At 35.7% G+C, this 26,319-nt stretch overlaps 1 protein-coding gene and 1 long non-coding RNA gene across 2 annotated transcripts; one reads left to right on the top strand and one right to left on the bottom strand.

Annotated features, from left to right (window-relative positions):
* Positions 1-599: 599 nt before the first annotated feature.
* LOC132644777 (uncharacterized) lies at positions 600-14,406 on the bottom strand. Its single transcript, XR_009583905.1, has 2 exons — positions 13,979-14,406; positions 600-897 (listed from the first exon to the last, which is right to left on the bottom strand). It is a non-coding gene; the product is annotated as an uncharacterized LOC132644777 (long non-coding RNA).
* Positions 14,407-17,772: 3,366 nt separating this feature from the next.
* Positions 17,773-20,617, top strand: LOC132644776 (protein DUF642 L-GALACTONO-1,4-LACTONE-RESPONSIVE GENE 2-like). The gene is made up of 3 exons (XM_060361379.1): positions 17,773-17,942; positions 18,447-18,947; positions 19,768-20,617. The coding sequence occupies exons 1-3, from the start codon at positions 17,861-17,863 to the stop codon at positions 20,286-20,288; spliced, it is 1,104 nt and encodes a 367-aa protein (XP_060217362.1). The 5' UTR covers positions 17,773-17,860; the 3' UTR covers positions 20,289-20,617.
* Positions 20,618-26,319: the final 5,702 nt, after the last annotated feature.

The following is a 26,319-nucleotide window of genomic DNA, read 5'->3' as shown; positions in this document are numbered from 1 at the left end:
CTTGATGTGCATTGGTAACATCATGTGTCGGCGGTATGAACTGAGCCTTTGAAGAAGCGGCTGTAAACAAAAGAGGAGCATTTTGAGTAACTAGGTGGGCAAGGGGTTCGGAATGAGCTGGTTGAGAAGTGGTAAAATAGTTTGCTTGGTTAAGTTCATCCAAGTTTGGGAATGGAGGTAGCATAGGCAAAGTCTGACGAACCCCTGATATGGAGTCATATGTGGCGGAGTTTGAGAAAATGACCGATTTTGAAGTACCATGTGACTTAGTTCAGCAACTCGTCGCTCCAGACGAGCAATGATCTCCAAATGTGTTTCTGGTTCATTAGAGGATGTGGGATCACTCGTGATCGGTAAACTAAGAGATGGCTCAGATGAAGTGGTTGCATTGATCAAACTTTGCTCTATTTTAGAACGAGTCTTTTTAGTTAACCAGGTAATTATTGATGAGTCAGAGTCTGATTTCTTGGCTCTAGACCGTGTGAAATATGGATGCTCCGCCAGTTCCCCTTTAGCACAAGTCAACCTTTTGTTTTGAAAATGAGTTTAAAAGAAAAAAAAAAGATAAAACAAGAAAAGAAAAAGGAAATGAGTCAGTATGCGGTAAGGACATATTATTGCATATAAACACATTATTGCACATAATACATCGCGTTCTATAATGCAAGGGACCTCTTTATGCCAGAGGTAGGCCTAACGAACATTTGAAGGACAAACATGTCTTTTATGTATCATTCCATAACACTTCCTAAAACTAATTTACAAGAATAAAAATTTATTACATGCCAGTTTAATAATACAATTCAAAGTTAATCTAAGATATCTAATACTTCATCTCCACAAATTTCTTTTAATTGTCTTCAACCCTCCGGCATTAATTGGATGCTCCACGACAACCTGCAACAAAATGTCAGTTTTCCTGAAATATTTATCTATAGACTACTAGGTCCACATATTCCACACATTTGTCCTTCAAATAACGCACATAAATAGTAAATAGTGTCACTTAGAGTCATGGACTCATTTGGTAAGGTTGACTAATGAACTCAATACACCAAGGGTATTAAGCCTCCTAGGTTTAAAATGATGCATGTCCTTACAAGGTTTTGGTTTTCGCTCTATCCTAGGTAGACTAAGAGTGGGTTTACTAGACATAAGGTTCCCGAGCGGACTACTCGAGTGAGAAGGCTACGCGGTCCCCGTTATTCGGGCACCCCGCGCATACGCCGACTCTCCTAAAATTTTGGATTTTTGAAGAAGTTTGCGGGTGCGCAAAACACACCTCGCATGTACGTGTGATAGTGTGAGTTTTCCAGAAATTGAGGAAATATGAACGGAATGCCAGTTTAAGGAAAGCAGTATAATATACATCTTACATAGAAATATCACATAAGGAATAAAACAATAAAACACTTAAAATATATAAGATAATAAAAGCGAAATAAAGCAAACAAAAACTTTTTGCAAATTATTTATTAACCTAAGTCCGTTATGGTTAGAACCTAAGTTCCCCAGCAGAGTCGCCAAGCTGTCATACCCCATTTTAACCAGGTTATAATTACGAGTACAATATTTTGGTGATTCCCATTTGTTTTATTCAAGGAGTCGCCACCTAATTAATTTAACGGTGAATTAAGACACCTAGATGTTAACTAAGGTGAAGTAAAAAACAAACCTCCGTTAATAATCTGCTTAACCAATATGATTCCAGGTAAGGGCTCTATATTATCCTAAAGGGAAGGGGTTAGGCATCCTTTAGAATTCGTTAACTACGGTTGTCCGGCCAAACTTAAGTTAATTAATTAAGGTGAGAATTTGTATACACGAGGACTTTGAAATCCGTTTTTTAAATAAGACTTATAAATATTGTTAAGGCTTTAAATAAAAATGCTATTTAAAAATAAAACTTATAAAATATAGTTTGCATAAAAGAGAATTTTAAATGTTATTTAAATAAAGCTTAAAATGTTGCTAAGACCTTATATGAAAATATAATAAATGCCATTCAAGATAAGACTTGTAGTAAATATGATAATTTGCCCATAAGTAATAGCTTTTGAGAAGAGATTTAGCAAATTTAAACTAAGAATAAAATTATATTATATGAATATGACGACATAGAAAGAAGTCTAGATTTATTTTTTACAAAAAAAAGGATGCAAAAGGATGTGAGTTTCTTTCTCTTTTTATTGACTTATTTAGACTATATTCGGCTAAAGATGAACATAATTGGACAGATCTTGGAAAGTTATTTATAAAACATACCTGAATTCATTTTTGCATGCCCGCCACATTTCCAATTTTAAGATAATAAAGAAATAAAAGGAGTCCTTTAGTCTAAAAGGTGCGCTCACGCCATTTGAAAGTCAATTATTCTAATGAAAAATAGATATTATAAGTACTATGAATAATTTAACAAAAGAGAAGAAGAAATCTTGGGTAATTAACTGTTGGTTCTCTTTAAGTTAACTACCCATTATTCTAAACTAACCCCACTAATTCACTAGATTCATCTAAGCTAAAAATGAACTGAAGTGTTAGTCAAAGCAGTCAAAGACACAAACAAAATTGAGCCAAGGAAATAACAAGTTTGAACGGGTTTGGCCCATTCTAGGGCTGTTATGATCTGCTGCTGCCATTGGGCTTCAGCCCAATAAGTTTATTGTATTACTGTGGTCCGCTGCTGTATGGGCTTAGCCCAGAATTTTTGCTGCGGACGTAGATTGACCCGAGAGGAGATTGCGTTGCGATTTAGCCCAACTCCGAATGCGGAAGAAGAACGAGTCCCTCGGACTCGCATGCGATGGTTATGCATAAAACGAAAGAAAAAAAATGTATCTAATCGAGGAATATGTAAAAATACAAATTCAACAGGTCGGCAGGTTATGTATATAAGGCATATATTTAAGTATATCTTATGCACACATAACTCAGCCACCGCACACTTACTGTGATATAACAGATCAACAACCAAACATAACTGAATCGAACCGTATAACATTTATTGGGCATTAGGCATGTATGGAGTTCGGTCATATGCAATGACTGATATATGCACAGTATTCAGAGTGTACCTGATATGCCTGAAAGGTATACACTGATATGTGATCTTTGTATACATTTGGTGTATACTAAGGTTCATATAATATGTATACCTGGAGGTATATCATACCACAAACAGAAAATCAGTGTTCCGAATCAAATTTTCACAAATATGCATGCGACGACAATTAAGTTCAAGAAGGGACTATTACAGACTTGAGCATTCAAAGATTTAGGCATGAGTGGGTGAACAAAATTAACAGGACAGAATTGAAACTGAAAAAAAAAAGGAGGTTTAACATAAAGTATTTTGATCTTATTTAACTGAAGCTAATCGAAGCAAGAAAGAATATTATCGTAGATATAATACAATTAGTGGTGATACTGCCAAGGGAATGAGCAGGGGAGTAGAAGCAAACCAAGAGACATGCCCAAAGAGGAATGTTTCAGATACGAAAAGGAAATAAGTATCCAATTCAAAACAAAACTAAACTAGGATTTTTATCTGAACTTGAACAGAATTTAAAGCAAAGCTATGAGATGAACTCAGCCAATTCATGTTTGTATTTTTAAATCTCTTAAACAAAATGACAGTAAGAGAATAGCAAACAAGGATCATATCATGAAAGAATATATTCAGTTTAAAAGAACATCATGAATTAAGTCCAGAAGCAACTGCTGGATAACAGCAAAAATAAGGGGACAGCCCGAGAGTACTATAATAACCTGACTCAGAACTACAACAATCCTAGTATCCATTTTTCAAAGGGCAAATATAGCCATCGATTGCTTATCCCCCCCAAAAGCAGCCACCAGTCCTTTAGAGTATAACAGGTCCAACCTCAAAAATACAGTAAGCATGGGAGGGTGCAACATGATACCAGTAAAACAGCTACAGTCCTAGGTATTAGGCAGGAGGTCTTGATCAAGTATGCTACAACATTGCAGGTGATTCATCACACGAATTTAACCACAAGAAACCAACTTAGAATGACATACGCCAACTGGACTGGACTTAAGCAGAATCCTCTACGTCATTGAAGTCTAAACTAATCATGTTTTCATAAATTACGAGTCGATATAGAATCATGATCCAACTAACAGAACCAACATAGCAGTCCCAAGAAACTCCTATATCAAACAAGATCTACTAACTGTACTAGTAATATGTTAAATCATACTAACTTCATTTTAACAAATTATAGATGACTGAAACCAATTAAAAGTGAGCACAAGCAAGTACCAATGAATTTCCAAAGGGTTATGCTAAACTACAAAAGACTTAAGCAATTGAAAACACCAAATACGAGCCCAGGTCATAATACTTGAATGCATGAAACCATAGATTTAATAGCACGATCTATAACCAATCATACAGAACAACAATAGATTTAAACTACTATGTTAGCAGGAAATTAAGCATGTGAAGATCTACTTAGGCAGGCTGTAGGCTAACCTGGAATATGACTAAATAAATCGATCTTATATGGTATAATAAGAATAGTTGCAGACACAAACTGCACATGGCTAAATCATCATATAACCGAGACAAGCCAACCAATCATAAAAAGGCTAGTGCACACAAACATGATTAACAAATCCTCTAGTCTAAACTTTCATGTAAACTCAAGATCAGTAATCAATTTAAAGGGATTGAAACTGGAGATATGCTTTCAAGACTTGAGGGAAAAAGGAAAGATGTGCAGATGGGCATAAATAGCCAAAATGGCATACAAGACCTGCTCAAACAAACACCTATGTAAACTAAACAGCTATGACCAATACTAATGTATTACAAACCAGCACATATTTCAAACAAATTCACTAGCACATCCTTGGCAAGTTAGGATCATTTTAAGATTAAGCTTTCGTCTAGATATATCTTCAAATTAGCATAAGAAAACAAATAAGGAATGTCTATTAAGGGATCAAGACTCATCATTCAGTCCAAACAAACTCAGAACAGTTTCTATGTCAAACTAAATGAATACAAACTCAGACAGTCATGCTAAAGCTTCGACACTTCTTCGAATTCATTTGCATGCAAAGACACCACATAATTAGAAAATGAGTCGCTTTAACATTTTGTCGGGCTTTGAGACCTCCCATGGATCTTCAAGGGAGGGTCAGTCAAGAGAGAACCACATAGAAAATTGATCTTTAAGCGTGCTACTGTACCAAACAGAGTATACAAACTATCAACTAATGAACATACTAACAAACATGTAGTATAACAAACGACAACAGTTAAATGTACAGGCAAACTTAGGCTCAAAACTAGTAGGCATGTGAGGAAATTATCGATTTAAGCATGGCCTGATTAGATGAGAATACATGACTAAGATGGATTAAACATGACCACCATTCAAATAGGGTACTAGACAGCATCTATAAACACATGGTTTAGTGATATCCAAACTCACATAAGAACTAACAACATACTTAAGACTAATCACAACGACAAAAACTAACACCAAACTGAAAATTGGACTACATTAAAGTAATAATGCAATAGCAGCTAAACTAACATATAAGCAAATGACACTATATTAAACTAAACGGAACAGACTTATAATGCTAAAGCTGCTAACAATGCTAAACTAACCATTAATTTTAACAATCAATCACAAATATTAACAAACACATAACAAACAGGAAATAAAATCAGCACACAAACAAACTAAAACGAGCTCATCTAAAACACCAAACAGAGTAGACATACATATAGACCCGACTGTAAGCAAAATGGCTTAAAGGAGGAGAAATTACCTTCTTCGGATGCAGCGAAGTGAGGCGGAGGTTTCGATCTAACCTCGAACACTTCAAATCTACTTCAAAACACTAAGAAAAACCCGAATTTGTATACCCTTCGAATCCGAACGGATGCCAAGGGCAAAACAGAACAAAACAGGGTGTGGATTTCGACTCGATATCAAATAATACTGCTAAAAGAAACTAATATTGGCTATGGGGAATTTCTGCGATTTCTCCGAATTCGAACCTCTATTTCTAGGGGATTTTCTTTGCGATTCGAAAGCCTCAGTTTCTATGGGATTTCTGCGTTCAAGATCTTTTTTTATTTCGGGTTTTTGATCTGATTTTAGTCCCCCTTTCATTTCGAATATCTCCCCTCTCTTTATAGATTTTCTCTTTGTTTGAAGGAAGAGGGAAGGAGGAGCGTGGGGAACAGGGTGAAATGGGGGTGGCAGAAGCGTGGGGGGACAAGAGAAGGTGGAGGTGGCAGAGGTAACGTGGGGGAGAGAAAGACGATGAAGGAGAAGAGGGAAAGAGAGAGAGAAGGGATGGGGCGGCGGCTTAGGGTTTAGGGGTAAAGGGGAGAGAGTATAGCGGTGGGTTTGGTATGAAAATGAAACATTAAAGGGGTATTACCCCTTAACTGAAAAGAACTTGGGCCGGGTCGCGCCCATTTGGGCTGGACTCGGTCAATTTTCTTTTGGGTTGATTTTATGAATTGGTCCAAAAATAGTATGAGTTGATTGGACTACTACATTTAAATAAAAGACCTATTTAAATAACTCTATACTAACGTGTGTTAAAATATTACTTAATATAAAATATGAAATTATTAATGCTCAAATAATAAAAATGGCGTTGTAATAGCCGTGCAATAATATTTCGAAAATCCACAGTAAATAAACACTATTATTTAATTATGCGAAGATAAATGCGATGTGTGTGCGTAAGCTGGTAAAAATATGCTGAAATGATGAAAACGTGAATTATAGTAATACTGGTAGCATAATAATAATACTAAATAATAATAATAATAATAATAATAATAATAATAATAATAATAATAATAATAGCTAGTAACTGTAATAGAATAATGAAACGCGGGTATTGATAAGAAGCTAATAATTATAGTAAAATATAAATATTTTTTTTTTTAATTTGCCAAAAAATATTAGAGGCGCAAATAGGTATTTCGGAGGAGAGGCGGGACAAAATTGGGTGTCAACACCGTCAAAATGGTCCGTAGAACTGTCTAGTCAAATATGGGTCACTGTGACCATTTGATGCTGGGCTGTGTCAATTTGACGGACCGCAGAATTTTCTGCGGGGCGTCAAAATTCCTGCGGGCCGTCAAATGGTCCGCAGAAATTTTCTGTTCAGACAGTCTCTTGTAGAATAGCCATAACTTTTTACTCAGACGTCACATTGACGAGCGGTTTGTTGCGTTGGAAACTAGACTCAATGAAATTCAATTTGGATAAAAGAAACACACCAAAACTTCTCATATTCTAGAAGATATTCCCCTACCAATTTGAACCAAAATTCTGTCCGAAAATTTTGCCAAGTTTTACCAAAGTTCCCACAAACTCAATTCCTTTATTTGTTTGTTCTTAAATCCTTCCATAGCTCATTTCATGGGCTTAAACCCCTATAGCCATAATATGGGAACATGTAATCTCATATATCCTAAGGTAACTCCCGTTTTCGCGATTAGGATAACTAACGTCTAACGAATCTCAATGGGCGAAACTACTAGTGTAACAAAACCTATTGTGAGTCTAAGCCTTTTTTTTGAAGAATATTCCACTGGCAGTACCATTAAGGAACTTGACCTATCTACAGGGGATGGCGAGGACACATCTGCAGGATACCCCATCCAACCAAACCCTTATGATGAATTACATAATATAGAATGTTAGAGGAAGGGACAGTGCTGAATTTAGGAGATATTGTGCTGACATAATTACGCTCCATAAGCCTGCCATGTTAGTTTTATTGGAAACCAGAATAACTGACCATAAATAATTAACTGATGAGCTCAAGTTTGATTACCATATTCAGTTCTCATCTATTGGTCAATCTAGTGGCATTGTCATCATGTGGAAGGATGACATCCTAAAAATAGAAGAAGTTTCCACAACCCCTCAAGGCATTCATGTCATGGTTAAGGTACTCTCTGCCACTAACTCTTGTTTTTTTTTCTTTTATTTATGCTAGTAACACCATTCAAGAAAGGAAATTATTATGGGAACAACTAGTTAATTTGTCTGACTCTTTTACTGGTAGTTGGTTTTTGGTGGAGACTTTAATGAAGTCCTCAAAGCTAGAGACAATTTTGGTGGTAATTATATTAATACCAATAGAAGTAACATTTTTTGGAACTGCATTAATCATTGCAAGCTTGTAGACCTTGGCTTTAAGAGTAGTAAATACACCTGGACTAATAAAAGATATAGAAATAGACAGGCTCTAATTCTAGAAAGACTAGATAGGTGTTTTGCTAATGACTCTTGGATTGTTGATTATCCAAGGTCAGTGTTACTCATTTGCCTAGAACTCATTTTGACCACTGTCCCCTGCTAATTAAGCTTTCCACTGATGTTAGAGACATGAATCACATTCCCTGTAGATTTGAGACCATGTGGTGTAGGCATCCTTCTTTTCTCAATATTGTCAAAGACTCTTTCCACCCCAATAATGATCTCATTAATGCTACCAATTTATTCCAAAACATTGCTTCTAACTGGAATAAAAACACTTTTGGAGACATTTTCCACAAAAAGAGAAGGCTAATTGCTAGATTTAAGGTATCCAAACTCTAACTCTTATCAATACAGCCAATTCCTTCTAGATCTAGAATCCAAGCTGTTAAGAGAATATGATGCTATCCTAAAAAATGAGGAAGATTTCTGAAAGCTTAAGTCTAGAATCAACTGGCTAACTAATGGAGATGTTAACACTAAATTCTTCTGCACTTCCACCCTGAACAGGAAAAAAAAGAAATAGAATTCTTTCTCTAAAAAATGAGGTAGGCAACTGGTTTCATAAAAAGAAAGAGATCAAAGAAATCATTTTTAACTTCTTCAAAGACCTCTACACTTCCAACCATTCCACCTCCACTATCCAGACTCATGGCATTTGTCAGTCCCATACCCTCACCTCTGACCACCACAATATTTTGAATGCCCCCCCCCCCCCCCCCCAAAGAGATATTGAGATCAAAAATGCCATTTTCTCTTTTAAGGCTCTTAGTCCTGATGAACTATAACCTTTCTTCTAACAGACATATTGGAACATTGTTAGTCCCGCTGTCATGGACTTCTGCCATTCTGTATTCAACACCAGCACCGTTAATCCAAACATGAATTCCACCTTACTGTGCCTAATTCCAAAATGTTCAAATGCTACCAGGCTTAAGAACTTCAGACCTATTTGCCTTTGCAACACCATTTATAAGACTGTTACAAAGCTCATAGTCAATAGAATCAAGCCCTTCTTGCAACATGTTGTTGGCCCCAGTCAAGCTAGCTTACTTTCCAATAGGATAGCCTCTGAAAATGCTATCATTGTCTAGGAATACATTACTCATTTTAGGAAGATGAAAGGAAAAAATGCCAATATGATCCTCAAAATTGACTTAAAGAAAGCCTTTGATAGAATTGGATGAACCTTCATTAGAGAATCTCTATTGGCCTTCAATTTCCCAACAAAACTCATCCAGGTGATCATGTCATGCACTACCACTTCTTCCATTTCCATCTTTGTAAATGGCAGGAAAACTGATTTCTTCCAGCCTTCCAGGGCATTAGACAAGGAGACCCCATCTCCCCTTACATTTTCATAATGTGTATGGAAAGGTTGTCTAGATTCATTGACAAAGCTGTGCTAGATAAAAAATGGTTCCCAATTAACATCAGCAGGGCAGGACCAAAAACTTTCAACCTCTTCTATGCAGATACCTAACCTTGTTTGCTAGAGCCAATAAAAAGAATTGTGACACCATCATCTCTATTCTTGAGACTTTTAACCAAGCCTCTGGCCAAAAAATTAATCTCACCAAATCCAAAGTTTTCTTCTCAGCAAACTGCAAAAATGATCAAGTCAATGAGCTCTCTAACCATCTATCCATCACTCCTGACGTCAGCTTTGGGAAATATCTTGGTTTCCCAATCCTCCACCAAAGACCTTCCCATAATGACTTCCAGTCTATCATGATAACATGCATTCCAAACTTGCTAGCTAGAAAATCATATTTCTTAACATGACTAGAAAAACTGTCCCTGCTAAAGCTTCTCTAAGTAGTATCTCTAGCCATGTTATGCAATTCACCAAGCTCCCAGTAAGACCCTAAGCATGATTAACAGAATCCAAAGAAATTTCATTTGGGGCACAACCAATGAAAAGAAAAATTTCACAAGATTGGCTGGAACACTGTCACCAAACCAAAGAATCAGTAGGGCCTGGGAATTCAAAAGGCTGACACAAAGAACAAGGCCCTAATTTGTGGCCTAGCCGGGAAGCTCTTTCATAATCCTGATTCACTTGGGCCAAAGTTCTTATTGATAAGCACTGCAATTGGAACCATATCCCCAAGAAAAACCAAAATCCAACATTTGGAAATGCATTCTACAAGGCTGGAAAACCTGTATCAAGGAATCCAGGTGAGTGGTTCATAAGGGCAATAGGGTCAACTTTATCAATGATAATTGGATACCGCACCACAACTCCCTTAGGAGCATGATCCAAGGCCCTTTAACTCTTCAAGATGAAATGGTCAAAGATGCTTCTTTATACTCTAATGGCACCTGGAACACTGACAATATTTCTCTCCCCATCCCAAACCAGATACTTGATAACCTCAATAGCACCTTCATCCCTCCCAATTCCAATAGAGAGGACAAAATGGTATGGGGAGCTACCAGTAATGGAGTGTTCTCCACCAGCTCTGCCTATAAAGCAATTGACCACCAATCCAAGGCCAATCCACCCTCTAACACTAAGTGTTTCAGCTGGATATAGAATCTTAAGTTCCAAAACAAAATCAAAACCTTTTTCTAGCTCCTATTTCATGAGAGGCTACCCACCAATGCTTATCTGCACAACATTGGACTCAACATTAACCCATGTTGCTCTTCCTGCAGCACTTCTCCTGAAACCATTAGGCATATTTTTTTGACTATCCAATGCCCAAACATTCTGGCACAATACTACCCAAAGGTGTGAAAATGATAACTGCAAACCTGGTTGCCCCTTTGCCTAGAACACTTGGTCCTAAACCTGACACAACATTAGAAACCAGCAGTACACTATTAACCTGAAATGGGAATCACTCTTGCCTTTTCGCTTTTGGCACATTTGGCTAGCCAGAAACAACAATTTGTTTAACAACAGAAGGGATATTGCCTCCACCAGTAACACCATTGCAAAAGCAATGTAAGCACTGCACATCATTGACAACCAAAACAAGAATAAACCAAGAATCCAAGTTGCTCTTAAATGGAACCCTCCTAGCAGAAACACATTCAACCTAAACACTGATGGAGCAGCCCTTCACAACCCTGGAGTAGGTTGTCTTGGGGGAGTGATAAGAAACAGTAGAGGGGACTGGATTGCTGGTTTCATGGGTGGCATACCCTATGCTACCAACACTCTTACTGAACTAACAACTTTGATGCAGGGACTAAAGCTGGCATTGGACCAAAATCTGGTCCCACTTGATGTCCACACCGATTCATTAGAGATAATTAGAATGCTAAAAGAGGGTAAGTTGCACCCACTTATGACCCTCTTTTACATGAATGCAAGTTATTGATGCAGAAATTGGGCTACCCAAGGATCCACTATGCATACCGGGAGCAGAATAGAGTAGCAGATCTCTTAGCAAAAGAAGGAGCCAAAAGAAGAATTTTTGGAAGGCTAAATCTGATGACAATTCCTCCGGTGTTTGCGAATGATGCTTTTTGGGCAGACATCACAGGAACTACATTTAATCGTGAAATTTTGGCTTGTAATATTAATAGCCAAACATTACAATCTTATGTTTTTGAAGGGGACTCAACTCCCCAAATATGTATGGCTCCAAACAGTTAACTGCTATATATATATATATATATATATATATATATATATATATATATATATATATATATATATATATATATATATATATATATATATATCCATTCTACCAAAAAGAAAAAGTTTGCAGATACGGGTCCTTGAAGGACAATTTGTGCACTTGCCCAAATTTGAAACGAGAGAACGAGAACCACCACTAGTTGCCACTTGCTAGTATCGGGTTGTGATACTTATTTTACTAAACTTATCTTTCACCTAGATATCTAACTTTCATACAGTACTATCGTGGCACCCTCCATTTTAGCCAATCCTATTTTGATTTTGTGTGTCACTCCTACATTTATCATGTTACATTTATCATGTCATTCTCTTAAAAAAATTGAGTTCTATTGTTCTATAAATTAGTTGTACGTAGGTATCATAGGTCCAGTCTAATCTCAATTCACCTTTATTTTTCTTATATGAGGTTAAGCTTTAGTGCATATACTCTATCTAATTTCTACTTATTCTAAAATTCTTAGTCTCTAGAATATATTCTTTTAAATGATTTTAACTTTTAGTTGACTTTTCGTTAGTTTCATCAATACATGCAAATATGCAATATTATCGACAATTAATAATATATACCGTGAAATCTCATCATAGATATTACTACTGATTAATCATCAACAATTAGAGTAAACAAGCACGTGCACACGTGTCAATGGTGCGTGTTAACTCATTGTTATGATGAATTACTTTACACCTCCTCCAATATTTTCAAAACGAGTAATCGTTCTTTAGTATTTTATGTGGAATTAGTATACTTATTTAATAAAATTTCTATCCGTCACTCTCTTTTTACCCTCGTTATGTTCTTGCAATACGGTTGAGATACTCTCTTTTTACTATAGTAACCAAAGTTCCATTCATACGCGCACTCTAATTTAAAGCTAGCTTCCTGTCCGTTGTCATTGGAGTTTTAAAGCTGATGCTGCAGTTGTACTAGCAATTTATAAGCATTAAATTGTAAAACAACTAAATGGCAACGCGTTTAAAATTCTTAAATATCAATAACAACACAATAACAACAACCAAAAGAAATGTAATGTACCTCATGTGGAGTGCAGCTGGGAAGTTGCGGACTTGTGGGTCAGGAGGAAAATGATAATGTCAAGATTTCACATGGCAAAGAGTAAATCACGGCAACAAACCTACATTTTCCGCTAAACACCAAATGGGCCCCGGAAGTTCGGATCCTATCAGTATCGATCCCCAAATTCAAATAACGCCCGATACGGTGATCAACTAAAGGGGCCACATACTAGTTATTTTTGAAACAAAAATATTACCCATGTTCTATAGTTATACAAAATCACACTAGTTAATTATGATTAAATGAAATATTGAATCTATGGTTATATATAGACGTCTGCTATGGTTCTAGACCTGCACAGCCCTAAAATGCGTTACTAGGGTCTAAGGCATGATTTCTACATACTCTGCATCCCTCCCATGTTTTGCCTATACAGGATTTCTCTTAGTTGGGGTGTCACATAAACCCCCTCTTTGGACGGTAAAAACTTACGCACAATAAGTGTTTACATCCAAATAATGCAATTTATCATGGTTAAGTGTATTAATGAAGTGAATTTATATATTAATGGCTGAAGTCATCGACAGACCCTCGAACTTGTCCGCGAAATCCATTTAGACCCTCCAACTGAGACTCCTACCATCTGAACCCTTCAAAACCACTTTTAATGTGCCACTTGAACACAATTTGTTGAGGTGGCACAGTGCGTGCATTACACTTGCTTTTGAGCGTGTGAACGATTTCAAATTATGATTTTTTTTCCAACTTGGAAATATGTTACTATAAATAAATAAATAAATAAATAAATAAATAAATAACAAAAAATGAAAAAAAATAACTAAAAGAGAAAAGGAAGAGTCGATTTTCTTCATCCCAATCCCATTCACCTCCGTTAAATGATAATTTCATAATCATCAACTTCGCGTTTTTCAGCGATGAAAATGGAGCTGCGACTATTGTAATGATGAAGATAAGAGTAACAAAAGCAAACAAAACAAAACAAAAAAAAGTGGGGTTGCTAATATTAACCTTTTTAGAAGGAACTGAAACGGAAAAAAGAATTCCGACCATCTCCATTTTTTTCGCCAACAAACGGAAAAAATCGAGCACTTTACCTCACCATAAACCTCTGAGATACATCTGTTACACTTCCACCTCCAATTCATAACACAAAAAAAAAAAAGGTACAAAAATGGTCTATAAAGAGACTCTAATGGCTGCATTGGGTATGATGGTGAAGTTCACTATTCTTGAAAATTTGAGAGAGAAAAAGTGGGGAAGAGAGAGGGGTTTTTCAAATTGGCGTTACGGGTGCTTCATTTTGCCTACTAAAAGGTGTGTGTGAGAGAGGAGGCGAGGGTTGGGTGGGGCTAATGTGACCTCCATTGTTGGGTTTGCTAAAAGCCCGCAACGTTAGAAGAAGAGAGGAGAAGAAGAAAGGGGAAGGGGGTAGTGCGTAGGGGTGGGGCTGCTATTTTGTAAAATCTTTTTTTTTAATATTTATTTAAGTTAAAATCCACGTGTCTCTGTTCTATTTGTAAAATTGGCGTGTGAATTGCACACACTTTGTGTGTTTAGTTGCATATTAATTTTGTGTCCAAGTGACACATTAAAGTTAGTTTTGAAGGGTTCAGATGGTAGGAGTCTCATAATTGGAGGGTCCAAATGGATTTCACGAACAAGTTTGAGGATCTATCAATGACTTCAGCCTATATTAATTAATCATCGTTAAGTGATAGTTGTATATATTCAAACACATGTCATGCATCCATTAGTTTGGTGAAACACCCGGTGTGGGTAAGTTTTGGCTCTTTGGACTTAGCATTCTTGCGGAGGTTTGCCCCACCGTATGGGACTTGCCTAGACAGTACTGAGGTTTGCGGGATATTCGTAAACTCAGTTGACCTCTGACCCGCCATCGACAAGACTTACACATGTGTGGCTCTGATACCATGTGTAACAGCCCAGCCCATTAGTGATGCAATCCGCTCTGGACCTAGACCTGCACGATTTTTAAAACATGTCACTAGGGCGTAAGGCCTAAAACTTCTTTGACTTGACACAAGTTTAAGAGAAAAGAGAATACTTTTGAACTGGGATGTAAAATGAGGCACATTTATTTTGTGTGGATATAAGTCATTGCATAAAGAGAAATTGTTTCCAAATATTGAAATGGATCATTCTTTTGGCACAACCTAACATATATAGCCAAGTCATCAACGACAAGCATTTTGAGAAATATTTTTAGTAGCTTGACAACTAATATAGGACGGACCGAGTGTATATATATAACCATGAGATCTTTGAGCTTACTTATGCAAAATTTAATGCATAAATTACTTAGCTCCTAACCAGCTATGAAACAACAATTTGTTCTTTCATGCTGTATCTATGTTCAATTTTTTGCGCGGATTGCCCTTCATATGGACTGGTCTTTACTTATTTCCCTCAAATCCCTAATCTTTAATTTTTGTCCCCCATGTCTCATTTAATGAAAATTTATGAGCTAAAGTATCCCTATTCGTCGGTCTACGAAATCAGAGATTCTGGGTTCGATCCCTAGCAGAGTAAAAAAAATAAAAATCGCAAGGCTAGTTGCATTTCCTGTTCGAGCAAAGTTACATAGAAACTATGTCTTATCCAACACAGTTTTGTAGAAATTAAGTTATCCGTCATAAGTTGTGTAGTAACTAATTCCCTCGCATAAGGTTATAGAAACTATGCATATTCTGACAAAGTTACATACTCCCTTCATTCCATAATAAGTGACTTTTTAGTCTTTTCATTTTGTTACAAAATAAGTGGTACTTTAGGATTTCAAGAAAAAATTGATCTTCTTCTTCCAAAATGACTCTTATTGACATAATCAAGAATCATTAAGTTTTTTTTTTCTAGGCATTTAATTAGGAGTAAATTAGTAAAAATGCTTCTAAATTTGTAGGAGTGAACACTTTTTTAAGGAGTGTGCATAAGCCTAAAAAGTCACTTATTATGAAATGGAGGAAGTAGAAGCTATGCCTCGTCCCGCATAAGTTCTTTAGAAATGAAGTTATCCCGAACAAGGCATAGTTTAACTTTGCCGAAGGCATAATTCTTATGAAATATTGCCTTGAGAAATTAGGTCATAGATCCAATTTTTTTTTAAAAAAATTCAAAGTCAAAAATATTTTCAACCACTTTTTTATCATTTAAAATACCGAAGTACAAAAATTAAAGAACACCATAAGATAAGGCATTCGTGCGAATTGCCCATTTATGTTGCATCTCGTTAGACGCTAAAATTTATAACAGAGCGACTAAGGGAGAGCCCATTAATTAGAGGAAGATTTATGACGTTTCTTGATTCAATTTTCTAGCGGCCAACATCAATAAGTACCATTTATTCTCCCGCTTGCCGCGTAACATAATTGATCACTGAAACGTATCCAAAAGCAATAAGCAACCTCACGTGGACATCCACTTCCAACTGTCAAAGTTTCAAATTCAATTGGGTGTAAAACAAACATTATTTTCAAATCAAACATGTGGTGGGTTGATATTTCAACCTTAATTATAGATATTAAGTTTGAGTCATGCAAATGAGATCGTAAGTAAGATTTTTACTCTGAATCTAACTTAGTCATGTCTCAAAATAAATATGTGAAAAATCAAAATTTATTTATAAGCCAGTATATATATTCCTCAAACATTAGACAATTCTTATTTTTCACTCTCTCTCTCTCTCTTTTTTTTTTTGGCAACTGACTTCGTTTAATACTACGTACTTAATAAGAACACTGATTGCCCTACGATGAGGACGTAGGAACAACGTATTATCCACTCTAAATATTGTAGGAGCTTATGGAGACATTACCTTCAATTGGCATTCATAATCTTTTCAGTTTGCTAAAAATAGCTCTTGCTAATTAGTAATTGCATTGAGAAAAGTAAGTATGAATAACAGAGAATAATTTTGTTGCATTATTCTATTCTTGCCATACGTTTGATTTAGACAATGTAGAGACATTTAAATACTAAGTATAAATAAATCATTTAGTTATAACCGAGAGTAGAGTCAATCATGTAACCCTCCAACAGTTGTGCTCCAAGAAATAGAATAATGCAAATCTGATTAGTTTATGTTTGTTGCTTGGATTACGGAGAAAAAGTGTCCAAAGTTTCTAAAGCAGCAGGGACATGTCCTTTAGACATTCGGTCAAAATTATCAGTGCCTTGAATGGCTCCCTGCCTCCCTCAATTGTCTGTCCATCTCCATCCACCCCCCCCCCCCGCCCGCCCAACCACCCCGCGCAACCCAAACCCCTTGTCTCTAGTTTTTATATAAAATAAATTTATCTATCCACAAAATACAATTTTTTTAGAGAGGCGGAAACATTAAATTTTATCTGAATTCAATATACATAAATTTACGTAATTTTTTTTATTAAAATCGTAACGATTAGTAAGTCTGAACCTATAGGTTTTTAAATATATCAAAAGTTTAGCCCATAGAAATAAAATTCATAATTTGCTTGTATTTTATGAAACGAGTTCAATTGAACAGTTCCGCTACTCCTTGTGGATGGTACTAGTATATACTCTAAATTCGATTTATATAATGTTCTTTAATTAAACATAAATTTTTGAAGGAAATGAGTTAGATACTTAACAAAGATACTTTACATCTTATGATTTTTAATATGCCATAACATTTATATAATTATGAAAAAAACGTGTCTTTAAGATGGAATTAAATTTTTAAACTAGAAAGTTTTCAACTATAAGAAAAGGTCATTGATTTTGAAACCAGACCGACAGTGACAAATATGACATGGGGATAAGTGAAGACACTAGTCCCTTATTCTTAAACCCTTTTATATACCCTCTTCCTTCTTCATTCTTATTACATCTACTATATTTCTCTCTGCAAATATGGTGGTGAAGGTTTCAGTTTTGCTTCTTTTGTCATTGTTCTTCACTGTCTCTGCCCTTCGCCCAGCTCCTCCTCTTGAAGGTAATGTAAAGCTTAGACATTGTCTTTTTAATATGCTAACTAATCTAAGTTCCATTTTGTTTCCCATTACTTAATATGGTCAGTCTTTTTACTTATTTTAGTAAAAAGATGTAATCTTGAAACTAACCCCTGTCAGAGTCCTACATTCCAGCTACTCCACTGGATGTTCAAGAACGTTTAGTTCTGCAATGCTTTTCAGCTCTGTTTAGTGTTTGTGCTATGTTTAGATAGAAGGGTTCATGTTGTACAGAAGATGTACTTAGGATTCCCACTATATCTCTGTATTATGAGCTGCTCCTGTTCTTTGTTTAAAGAACATTTTGTTAGGATCTGTACTTTATATAGCATGTTACACTTTTTTTTTTATGGGGTTTTAACTTTTAAGTGGAATGGGCAAAAATGTTGAGTCTTTGCTCAAGAGAGCTTATTTTTGTTTAAATAATTAATTTTTTCTTGGATAGTTAGGTTACAGTCAACGATATAATGGAAATAATCTGTTTTCAGGACTACTTCCAAATGGTAATTTTGAAGAGCAACCAAATTCAAAAGATCTTAAGAAAAAAACAGTGCTCCAAGGCAAATATGCTTTGCCCAAATGGGAAATCAATGGCTTAGTGGAGTACATCTCCGGCGGGCCACAGCCCGGTGGGATGTACTTCCCAGTTGCCCACGGCGTCCACGCAGTGAGGCTTGGGAATGAGGCTTCAATTTCTCAGACAATTCCAGTAAAGAAAGGCTCTCTATATGCACTCACATTTGGGGCATCAAGAACTTGTGCCCAAAATGAGGCGTTGAGGGTGTCAGTGCCTCCTCAAACAGGAGATCTTCCTTTGCAGACACTTTATAGTAGCAATGGCGGTGATACTTATGCTTGGGGTTTCTATGCTACTTCTAATGTAGTTAAAGTTACCTTTCATAATCCTGGAGTTCAAGAGGATCCAGCTTGTGGACCACTCTTGGATGCTGTTGCTATCAAAGAACTTTTCCTGCCTCGCCCTACAAGAGGTACGTCTTAAGATATTCCTTCTGTTTATGTCTTTACTTGGTGTTTCACTGATTATCATTAGTTGAACTAAGGCAGTGTTAAAGGTGTACTGCTATTTGTGGGTCTAAGAATTCATAGGTGTATGAAGACGTCTTGTCAAATGGATATTTTTTTACCAGCATCCCAATTCCATTTTTGTCTAAATTGCGGAGTAAATGGCTTCTAAATGCGGTATCTCATTAGTTACTTTTTCAGGGACTTGTTCACAGGAGCCTGAATTTCATATTTTCATGTGTGAAAAGAATTATAAGTATCTTCATATACCAAACACTCGCTAATAAGTAATGCATCTACAGAACTTAGATATTTCAATTCTTATCTTGGAATGGAATGGCCCAACAAAGGGGGATCGACATAGAGGACTCGTGTAGCTTAACCCAACTAGTTTAGTATTGAGCAGTAGTTTATTGATATATTTTCTCTAAAGGGCACTATGTTTTGATATCATTGTTTGTTGAACCCTGTGAATTTTGTGAATAGGCGCCAGCCCCAAAAGTGAGGGGCCTGGGATCCATGTGCCTGGCATATGGAAGAAAAACAAATATACTTAAGAGTTGAATGAGTGGATTTTTTACAAAATTATACCCTTTAAATATTTTAACGTTTCTATTCACTTCTATGTTCTCCATGATATCAATCTGCCTTCCATGTTTTCTGTGTTATATCTACTAAAGTAATACATTGATATATAATATAACCATGTATCCAATATATAAAGGGTTTTATTGGGAGCAAGTGTGAAAATTTTGTTCTCTTGATTTTGCTCTTTGTATCCTGCAGTGAACTTGGTTAAAAATCCTGGATTTGAAGAAGGACCTCACCTATTGATGAACTCTTCACATGGAGTCCTCCTCCCTCCCAAACAGGAAGATTTGACATCCCCGCTTCCAGGATGGATCATTGAGTCCCTCAAAGCAGTGAAATTCTTGGATTCAGCTCATTTCAATGTCCCATTTGGCCGAGCTGCAGTGGAACTTCTTGCAGGGAGAGAAAGTGCACTCGCCCAAATCATTAGGAGTGTCCCTAAGAAGGTCTACGCATTCACATTCACTGTTGGTGATGCAAAGAATGGTTGCCATGGTGATATGATGGTCGAAGCATTCGCTGCTCAAGAAACGTTCAAAGTTCCCTTCAAATCACAAGGAAAAGGAAACTTCAAAACTGTTAGTTTCAAGTTCACAGCTATTGCAGACAGGACCAGAATTACTTTCTACAGCTCTTTTTACCATACAAAGCTCAATGACTATGGTGCTCTTTGTGGCCCTGTTGTTGATGAAGTTAAGGTCACCCCTGTTGCTTAGGCTCTCTAAATTAGTACTCCAAAGAAGCTTTTGTCAGAGAGTTTTTTGCAATGGTCATATCATACTCCAATTATCAATAGGACCATTTTGAGGTAATTGCTGTATTTTACTTATGTGATTGCTTGATGCTGCTGTGAGATTTTTGTACTATTTGCTTTCAAGGAAGTGGGAACTAGTAGAACTTCCTCTCCATTATTATGTGCACTTTGATCTTGATTCCTCAATTTTTAAGTAGTAGTTGGAACATACAAAGTTGTATTACATTTCAAAGATTCATGTAATCTGAAGGATGAAATATAAATAGATTACCAATATCATTTCATTGATTACTTTTTTTTTTCTTTTCTTTTTTTCTCTTTTTCTTTTCTTTTTAGATGTCCAAAACTTGTGTTACCTTTCCAAATCTTTAGTTTTATCCAAATTTACTTCCCTATATAAACAAATTTGCAACACTTCGACCTTGTCGGTTTTTCTTAATGGGTAATTTGCACGATTGCCTTTATTGGGGGTGGTCTTTAATTTTTATCTCACAAATTGTTAGTCTTTAACTTTTGTCCTTCGCCTAAAATATTTTGAAATTCTGGGTTCGAATTCCGGCTCAATAAAAAAAAAAAAATTCGCAAGGTGGAGTTTCGTTGCAAAATTGGGCCCTATTTGGGTAAAAGTAACTTTTATAGAATTCTAGCAGAATAAAAAAAATATTAAAAAAATTGGCTTAAGATAAAGGCAGACTTTACTTTTTCTAAAGTCTTGCTTTGCGATTTTATTTTATTTTTTATCTAAATGGGGTTCGAAACAGAACCTCAGGATATATTTGGCCACTTTTTTTTGGTGATGGCCAAAAATTAAAGTCCAGCGTAAGTCGAGCGCCATTGAAAGACAATCCGTGCAAAAAATGTTCCTTAATAGTTATTATTAATTTTGTAGAGTCAAACTAAAGACTAAAGCTTTTATGAAAGAATTAGCTATAGGTGATTCATGGGACCACTTGAAATTAGGATTAAGTAAATTGGGGTTTAAAATGTATTTTTTTAAACTTTTTAATTTTTTACAAAATATAAAAAGACTCTAACTTAATCCAAAAAACCCATCAACCCCGTTCTCCTCTTCCTACCCCTCCCCTGCCCCACACCTCCCCCTCTCATTTTTTTTTAAAAACAATTTTGAATTTTTTATTTGCTTTTTCACCAGCCACCCCCGTCCTCCTCCCACTCCTCCCCCGCCCTACCAAAAAACAAATTAATTTATTTTATTTTCTTTTTCACCAGCCGCCCTCTTCTCCTCCCCCCCCCCCCCCCCTATTTTTTTTTTCTTTAAATTTTTTGATTTTTTTTATTTGTTTTTCGGAAAAGGACCTAAAATACCCTCGAACTATTAGAGTTGGTGCAAAAATACTCTCCATCCATCTTTGTGCCCCAAATACCCCTGTCATTCACCTTTGAGCCCCCATATACCCCTGACATCCACCTATGGGGTCTAATATACCCTTATTTCTAATAGTCCCATGTTGACGCCCAATTTTGTCCATCCTTTCGTCCAATTTACATTGTTGAGCTTCTATTTTATTAGAATATTAATTATATTTTTTTTATCACAGCCTTTAGTTAAATTTCTTGATGATCTCTATTATTATTATTATTATTATTATTATTAGTATTACTATTATTATCACTATTATTATTATTATTATTATTATTATTACTATTATTATTACTATTATTATTAGTATTACTATTATTATTATTATTATTATTATTATTACTATTATTATTATTACTATTACTATTACTACCTCTACTACTACCTTTTCGTTTTACTAGAAAAAAAAAATCACTCATGCATTTATTCTCCTTCTGGCTTAATTGCAGTGTTAATCCTATTCGTATCTCTATAAATATTTATTTAAGCATATTTTTTGTATTAGTGTCACACATATAGTTGTTGTTATGTTTCTATGATTACTTTACTATTACAAGTGATAAAATTATTTACCAAAATATTTTGTTCCTCTACTTTTATTATCATTATGAAAATCGAGAAAATCTATTTGAAATTACTATATTCCCCAAATAAACCAAATAAATTTTTTCACCCATTTCCTAAAGTTTCTACCCGGCCCATAATCCCTTTCCAACTAAAAATCCCTAAAGGCATCAGGTTACCCCCAAAACCAAATATCCATAACTCATTGTTATTTACTCAAAAATTCTAAGACCCCGTCATCTCTATATGTCGTTAAAATCAAACATTCCCCGATTCTCGTCGAAATTCCACGGCTACAAAATCCCTTTCTTTGGGCCTTTTATATTCTTTCATTTATTCTAATTTGATTTTCTCTTCTCTTCTCTTCTCTTCTCTTTTCCATTCCACTTTATTTCTTTAATTCATTCACCTTAATTTCTTACTAGTAATCATAAAAATCATAGCTTAATATCCGCCTTAATTGCAAAATCGAAACTTTCCTCTTTTCATCTAATATGCCAAGAACAAAATGACAGAAGTTTGGACCCGAATCTGTTTGAAAAACCGTCCAAGTTCAAGATTAATAATAATAATAATAATAATAGTATTTTTTTTAATTTTAATTTATTTTTTATCAGCACCCACTCCTCCTCCTCCCCCCCCCCCCTATTTTTTTTTGAAATAAGTTTTTTTTTTTTTTTTTTTAAATCGATTTTTTTACCAGCCCCCACTCCTCTTCCTCGCCCCCATTTTTTTTTTTAAATTGATTTTCTTTATTTGTTTTTTCACCCCCTCCCCCCCCCCCCCCCCCCCCTATTTTTAAAATTTTTTGAAAAGTTTTTCTTTTTATTTTTTTGCACCCCCCACGCTTCCGGAAAAAAAGTTTTGAATTTTTTAATTTTATTGTACCCCCCCCGCCCCACAAAATGATTTTTCTTGAAAAGAAGTTTTGATTTTTTTTTTTTTGGTTTCTTACTTCCCCTACCCACAAAAAAAAAACGTTTTGAATAGTTTTTTTTTTTTTTTTTGATTTTTTGCAACCCCCCACACTCCAAAAAAAAAATCTTGAAAGGAAGTTTTGAAATTTTTTTTCTTTTGGGTTTAGGAAAAGTTTGAATAAAATTCAGGTTGTTGTTGTTATGTGTTTGTAGTGAAATAGATGATTTTTCTGTTATTGTCTTGGTATGGTTCAGGGTTTAGGAAAATATATCCAACAGATAGTTTTTTTTGTTCTTGTCCTGGTATTTATCTGGTTCTATTTGTAGAAGATAACCAATAGATTTGTAGTTGTTGCAACAAATTCTACACTTTTTGCAACAAGTAGACAATCTGTTACAACAACTCACTAATCTGTTGGACATAGCTTCAGTTATTTGCTTCTGTTTGTAAAAGATATCCAACAGATTTTTAGTTGTTGCAACAAGTTCTACACTTGTTGTAACAAATAGACAATCTGTTGCAGCAACTACAAATCTGTTGGACATAGCTTCAGTTATTTGCTTCTGTTTGTAGAAGATATCCAACAGATTTTTAGTTATAACAATTTCTACACTTGTTGTAACAGGTAGACAATCTGTTGCAACAACTACAAATCTGTTGGCCATAGCTTCAGTTTTTTGGTTCTGTTTGTAGAAAATATTCAACAGATTTTTAGTTATTGCAACAAGTTCTACACTTGTTGTAATAAGTAGACAATTTGTTGCAACAACTATAAATCTGTTGGACATAGCTTCAGTTATTTGGTTCTGTTTGTAGAGGATATCCTACATATTTGTAATTATTGCAACAAGTTCTACACTTGTTGCAACAAATAGACAATTTAATTATGAATCAGAAAATGTTAAGGAAAGATACAGTCAAATTCGCAGCCAAATTGACAATCAATCCTCAAAACGAGATGAAGAACAGAGCCAAGAAGCAGTATATACAAATGAAGAAAGTGAAGAAGAACTAGAAGATGAAGAAACTGATGAAGGAAATGAAGGAGATGAAGTAGATCAAGGAAATCTGCTACACCCCAGAAGGTAGTTGCTGAACAAATTATTACTTAAGTTGTGGTATTTGAAGGCAGTTGAACAATTTCTGTTTTTTTTTTTTTTTTGTCCTTTATGTTATTTGTGAATGATGTTTATGAACTTATTTATTTTGATTAGTTGTGGTATTTGGAGCCAAGGTGGTTGTTGAACAATTTCTATTTATGAACTTATTTATTTTGCTTACTAATTGTTGCAATAGATGCATACAGTAGAATTGCTTAGTTGCTTAGTTGTTGCAACAAATTACTCACCTTGTTGGAAAAAATCAAACAATTGCTTAAATTATTGTAAAAACTAAAAAATATGTCGCAACAGATGAGTTAATTGTTGCAACAGATCACACACTTGTTGAAGAAGTTGCAACAAGTTACTAATCTGTTTCAACAGATGGATCAGTTTAAACAAGTCACTAATCAATTTAAACAAGTTGCCAAAATGATTGCAATAGATCATACAACTGTTGAAGAAGTTGCAACAAGTTACTAATCCATTCCAATAAGTAACTAATCTGTTTAAACAAGTTACTAATCTGTTTAGACAAGTTGCCTAAATGATTGCAACAGATCATATAGTTGTTGAAGAAGTTGCAACAAGTTACTAATCCGTTCCAACAAGTAACTAATCTGTTTAAACAAGTTACTAATCTGTTTAGACAAGTTGCCTAAATGATTGCAATAGATCATACAGTTGTTGAAGAAGTTGTAACAAATTACTAATCTGTTTAAACAAGTTACTAATCTGTTGCAATAGATCATACAGTTGTGGAAGAAGTTGTAACAAATTACTAATGATTTTAGTAGATATATATATATATATATATATTGATCACTAAATATGGTTGATTTTCACTGTTTATCACTAAATATGGGTGAATCAAGTAGTTCACACCAATTCACTCCAATAATCACTCCATTTAGTACGTATTAGACTTAGTTGATCATCTATCCTGACCCAAAACACCATCAAATTGCTTAAGTATATATATATATATATACAACAACAACAACAACAACAACAACCCAGTGAAATCCCACAACGTGGGGTCTGGGGAGGGTAGAGTGTACGCAGACCTTACTCCTACCAAGGTAGGATGGCTGTTTCCGAGAGACCCTCGACTCAATAAAAACATAAAAAGAGGTCAGATACGGCTAAGAGATTCAAAGCGATATGGAAATGAAGTAACGCAAGCGACACAGATAACATAGAATAATCAAAGCACAGGAAATAACAGATAATAGCATAATAGCATAAATTAGAGCACAAGAAATTATACTACGATAATGCGACTATTAATAAGGCAGGGTAATGAGACTATCTACTAGCCTTCTACCCTAATATGGGTCCTCCAAACCCTCCTATCTAAGGTCATGTCCTCGGTAAGCTGTAACTGCGCCATGTCGTGTCTAATTACCTCTCCCCAATACTTCTTTGGCCTACCCCTACCTCGTCTGAAACCATCCATGGCCAACCTCTCACACCTCCGCACTGGGGCATCCGTGTCTCTCCTCTTCACATGCCCAAACCATCTCAATCTCGCTTCTCGCATCTTGTCTTCCACCGAGGCCACTCCCACCTTGTCCCGAATATCCTCATTCCTAATCCTGTCACTCCTGGTGTGGCCACACATCCATCTCAACATTCTCATCTCAGCAACTTTCATCTTTTGAACGTGAGAAACCTTAACTGGCCAACACTCCGCCCCATACAACATAGTCGGTCTAACCACCGCTTTGTAGAACTTTCCCTTAAGTTGTGGTGGCACCTTCTTGTCACATAGCACTCCGGAAGCAAGCCTCCATTTCATCCACCCTGCCCCAATACGATGTGTGACATCATCGTCAATCTCCCCGCTGCCTTGCATAATAGACCCAAGATACTTGAAACTACTTTTCTTCTGGATGACTTGGGTACCAAGCCTCACTTCCAAGCCGGCCTCCTGAGGTGCTTCACTAAACTTACACTCTAAGTACTCTGTCTTGGTCCTACTCAGCTTAAACCCTTTAGACTCCAGAGTTTGTCTCCAATCCTCCAGC

This window comes from Lycium barbarum, chromosome 6, assembly GCF_019175385.1.
Source record: "Lycium barbarum isolate Lr01 chromosome 6, ASM1917538v2, whole genome shotgun sequence".
Lineage (NCBI taxonomy): Eukaryota > Viridiplantae > Streptophyta > Magnoliopsida > Solanales > Solanaceae > Lycium > Lycium barbarum.
Note: the sequence above shows the minus strand (reverse complement) of the source record. Positions and strands in the feature narration are given on the sequence as shown.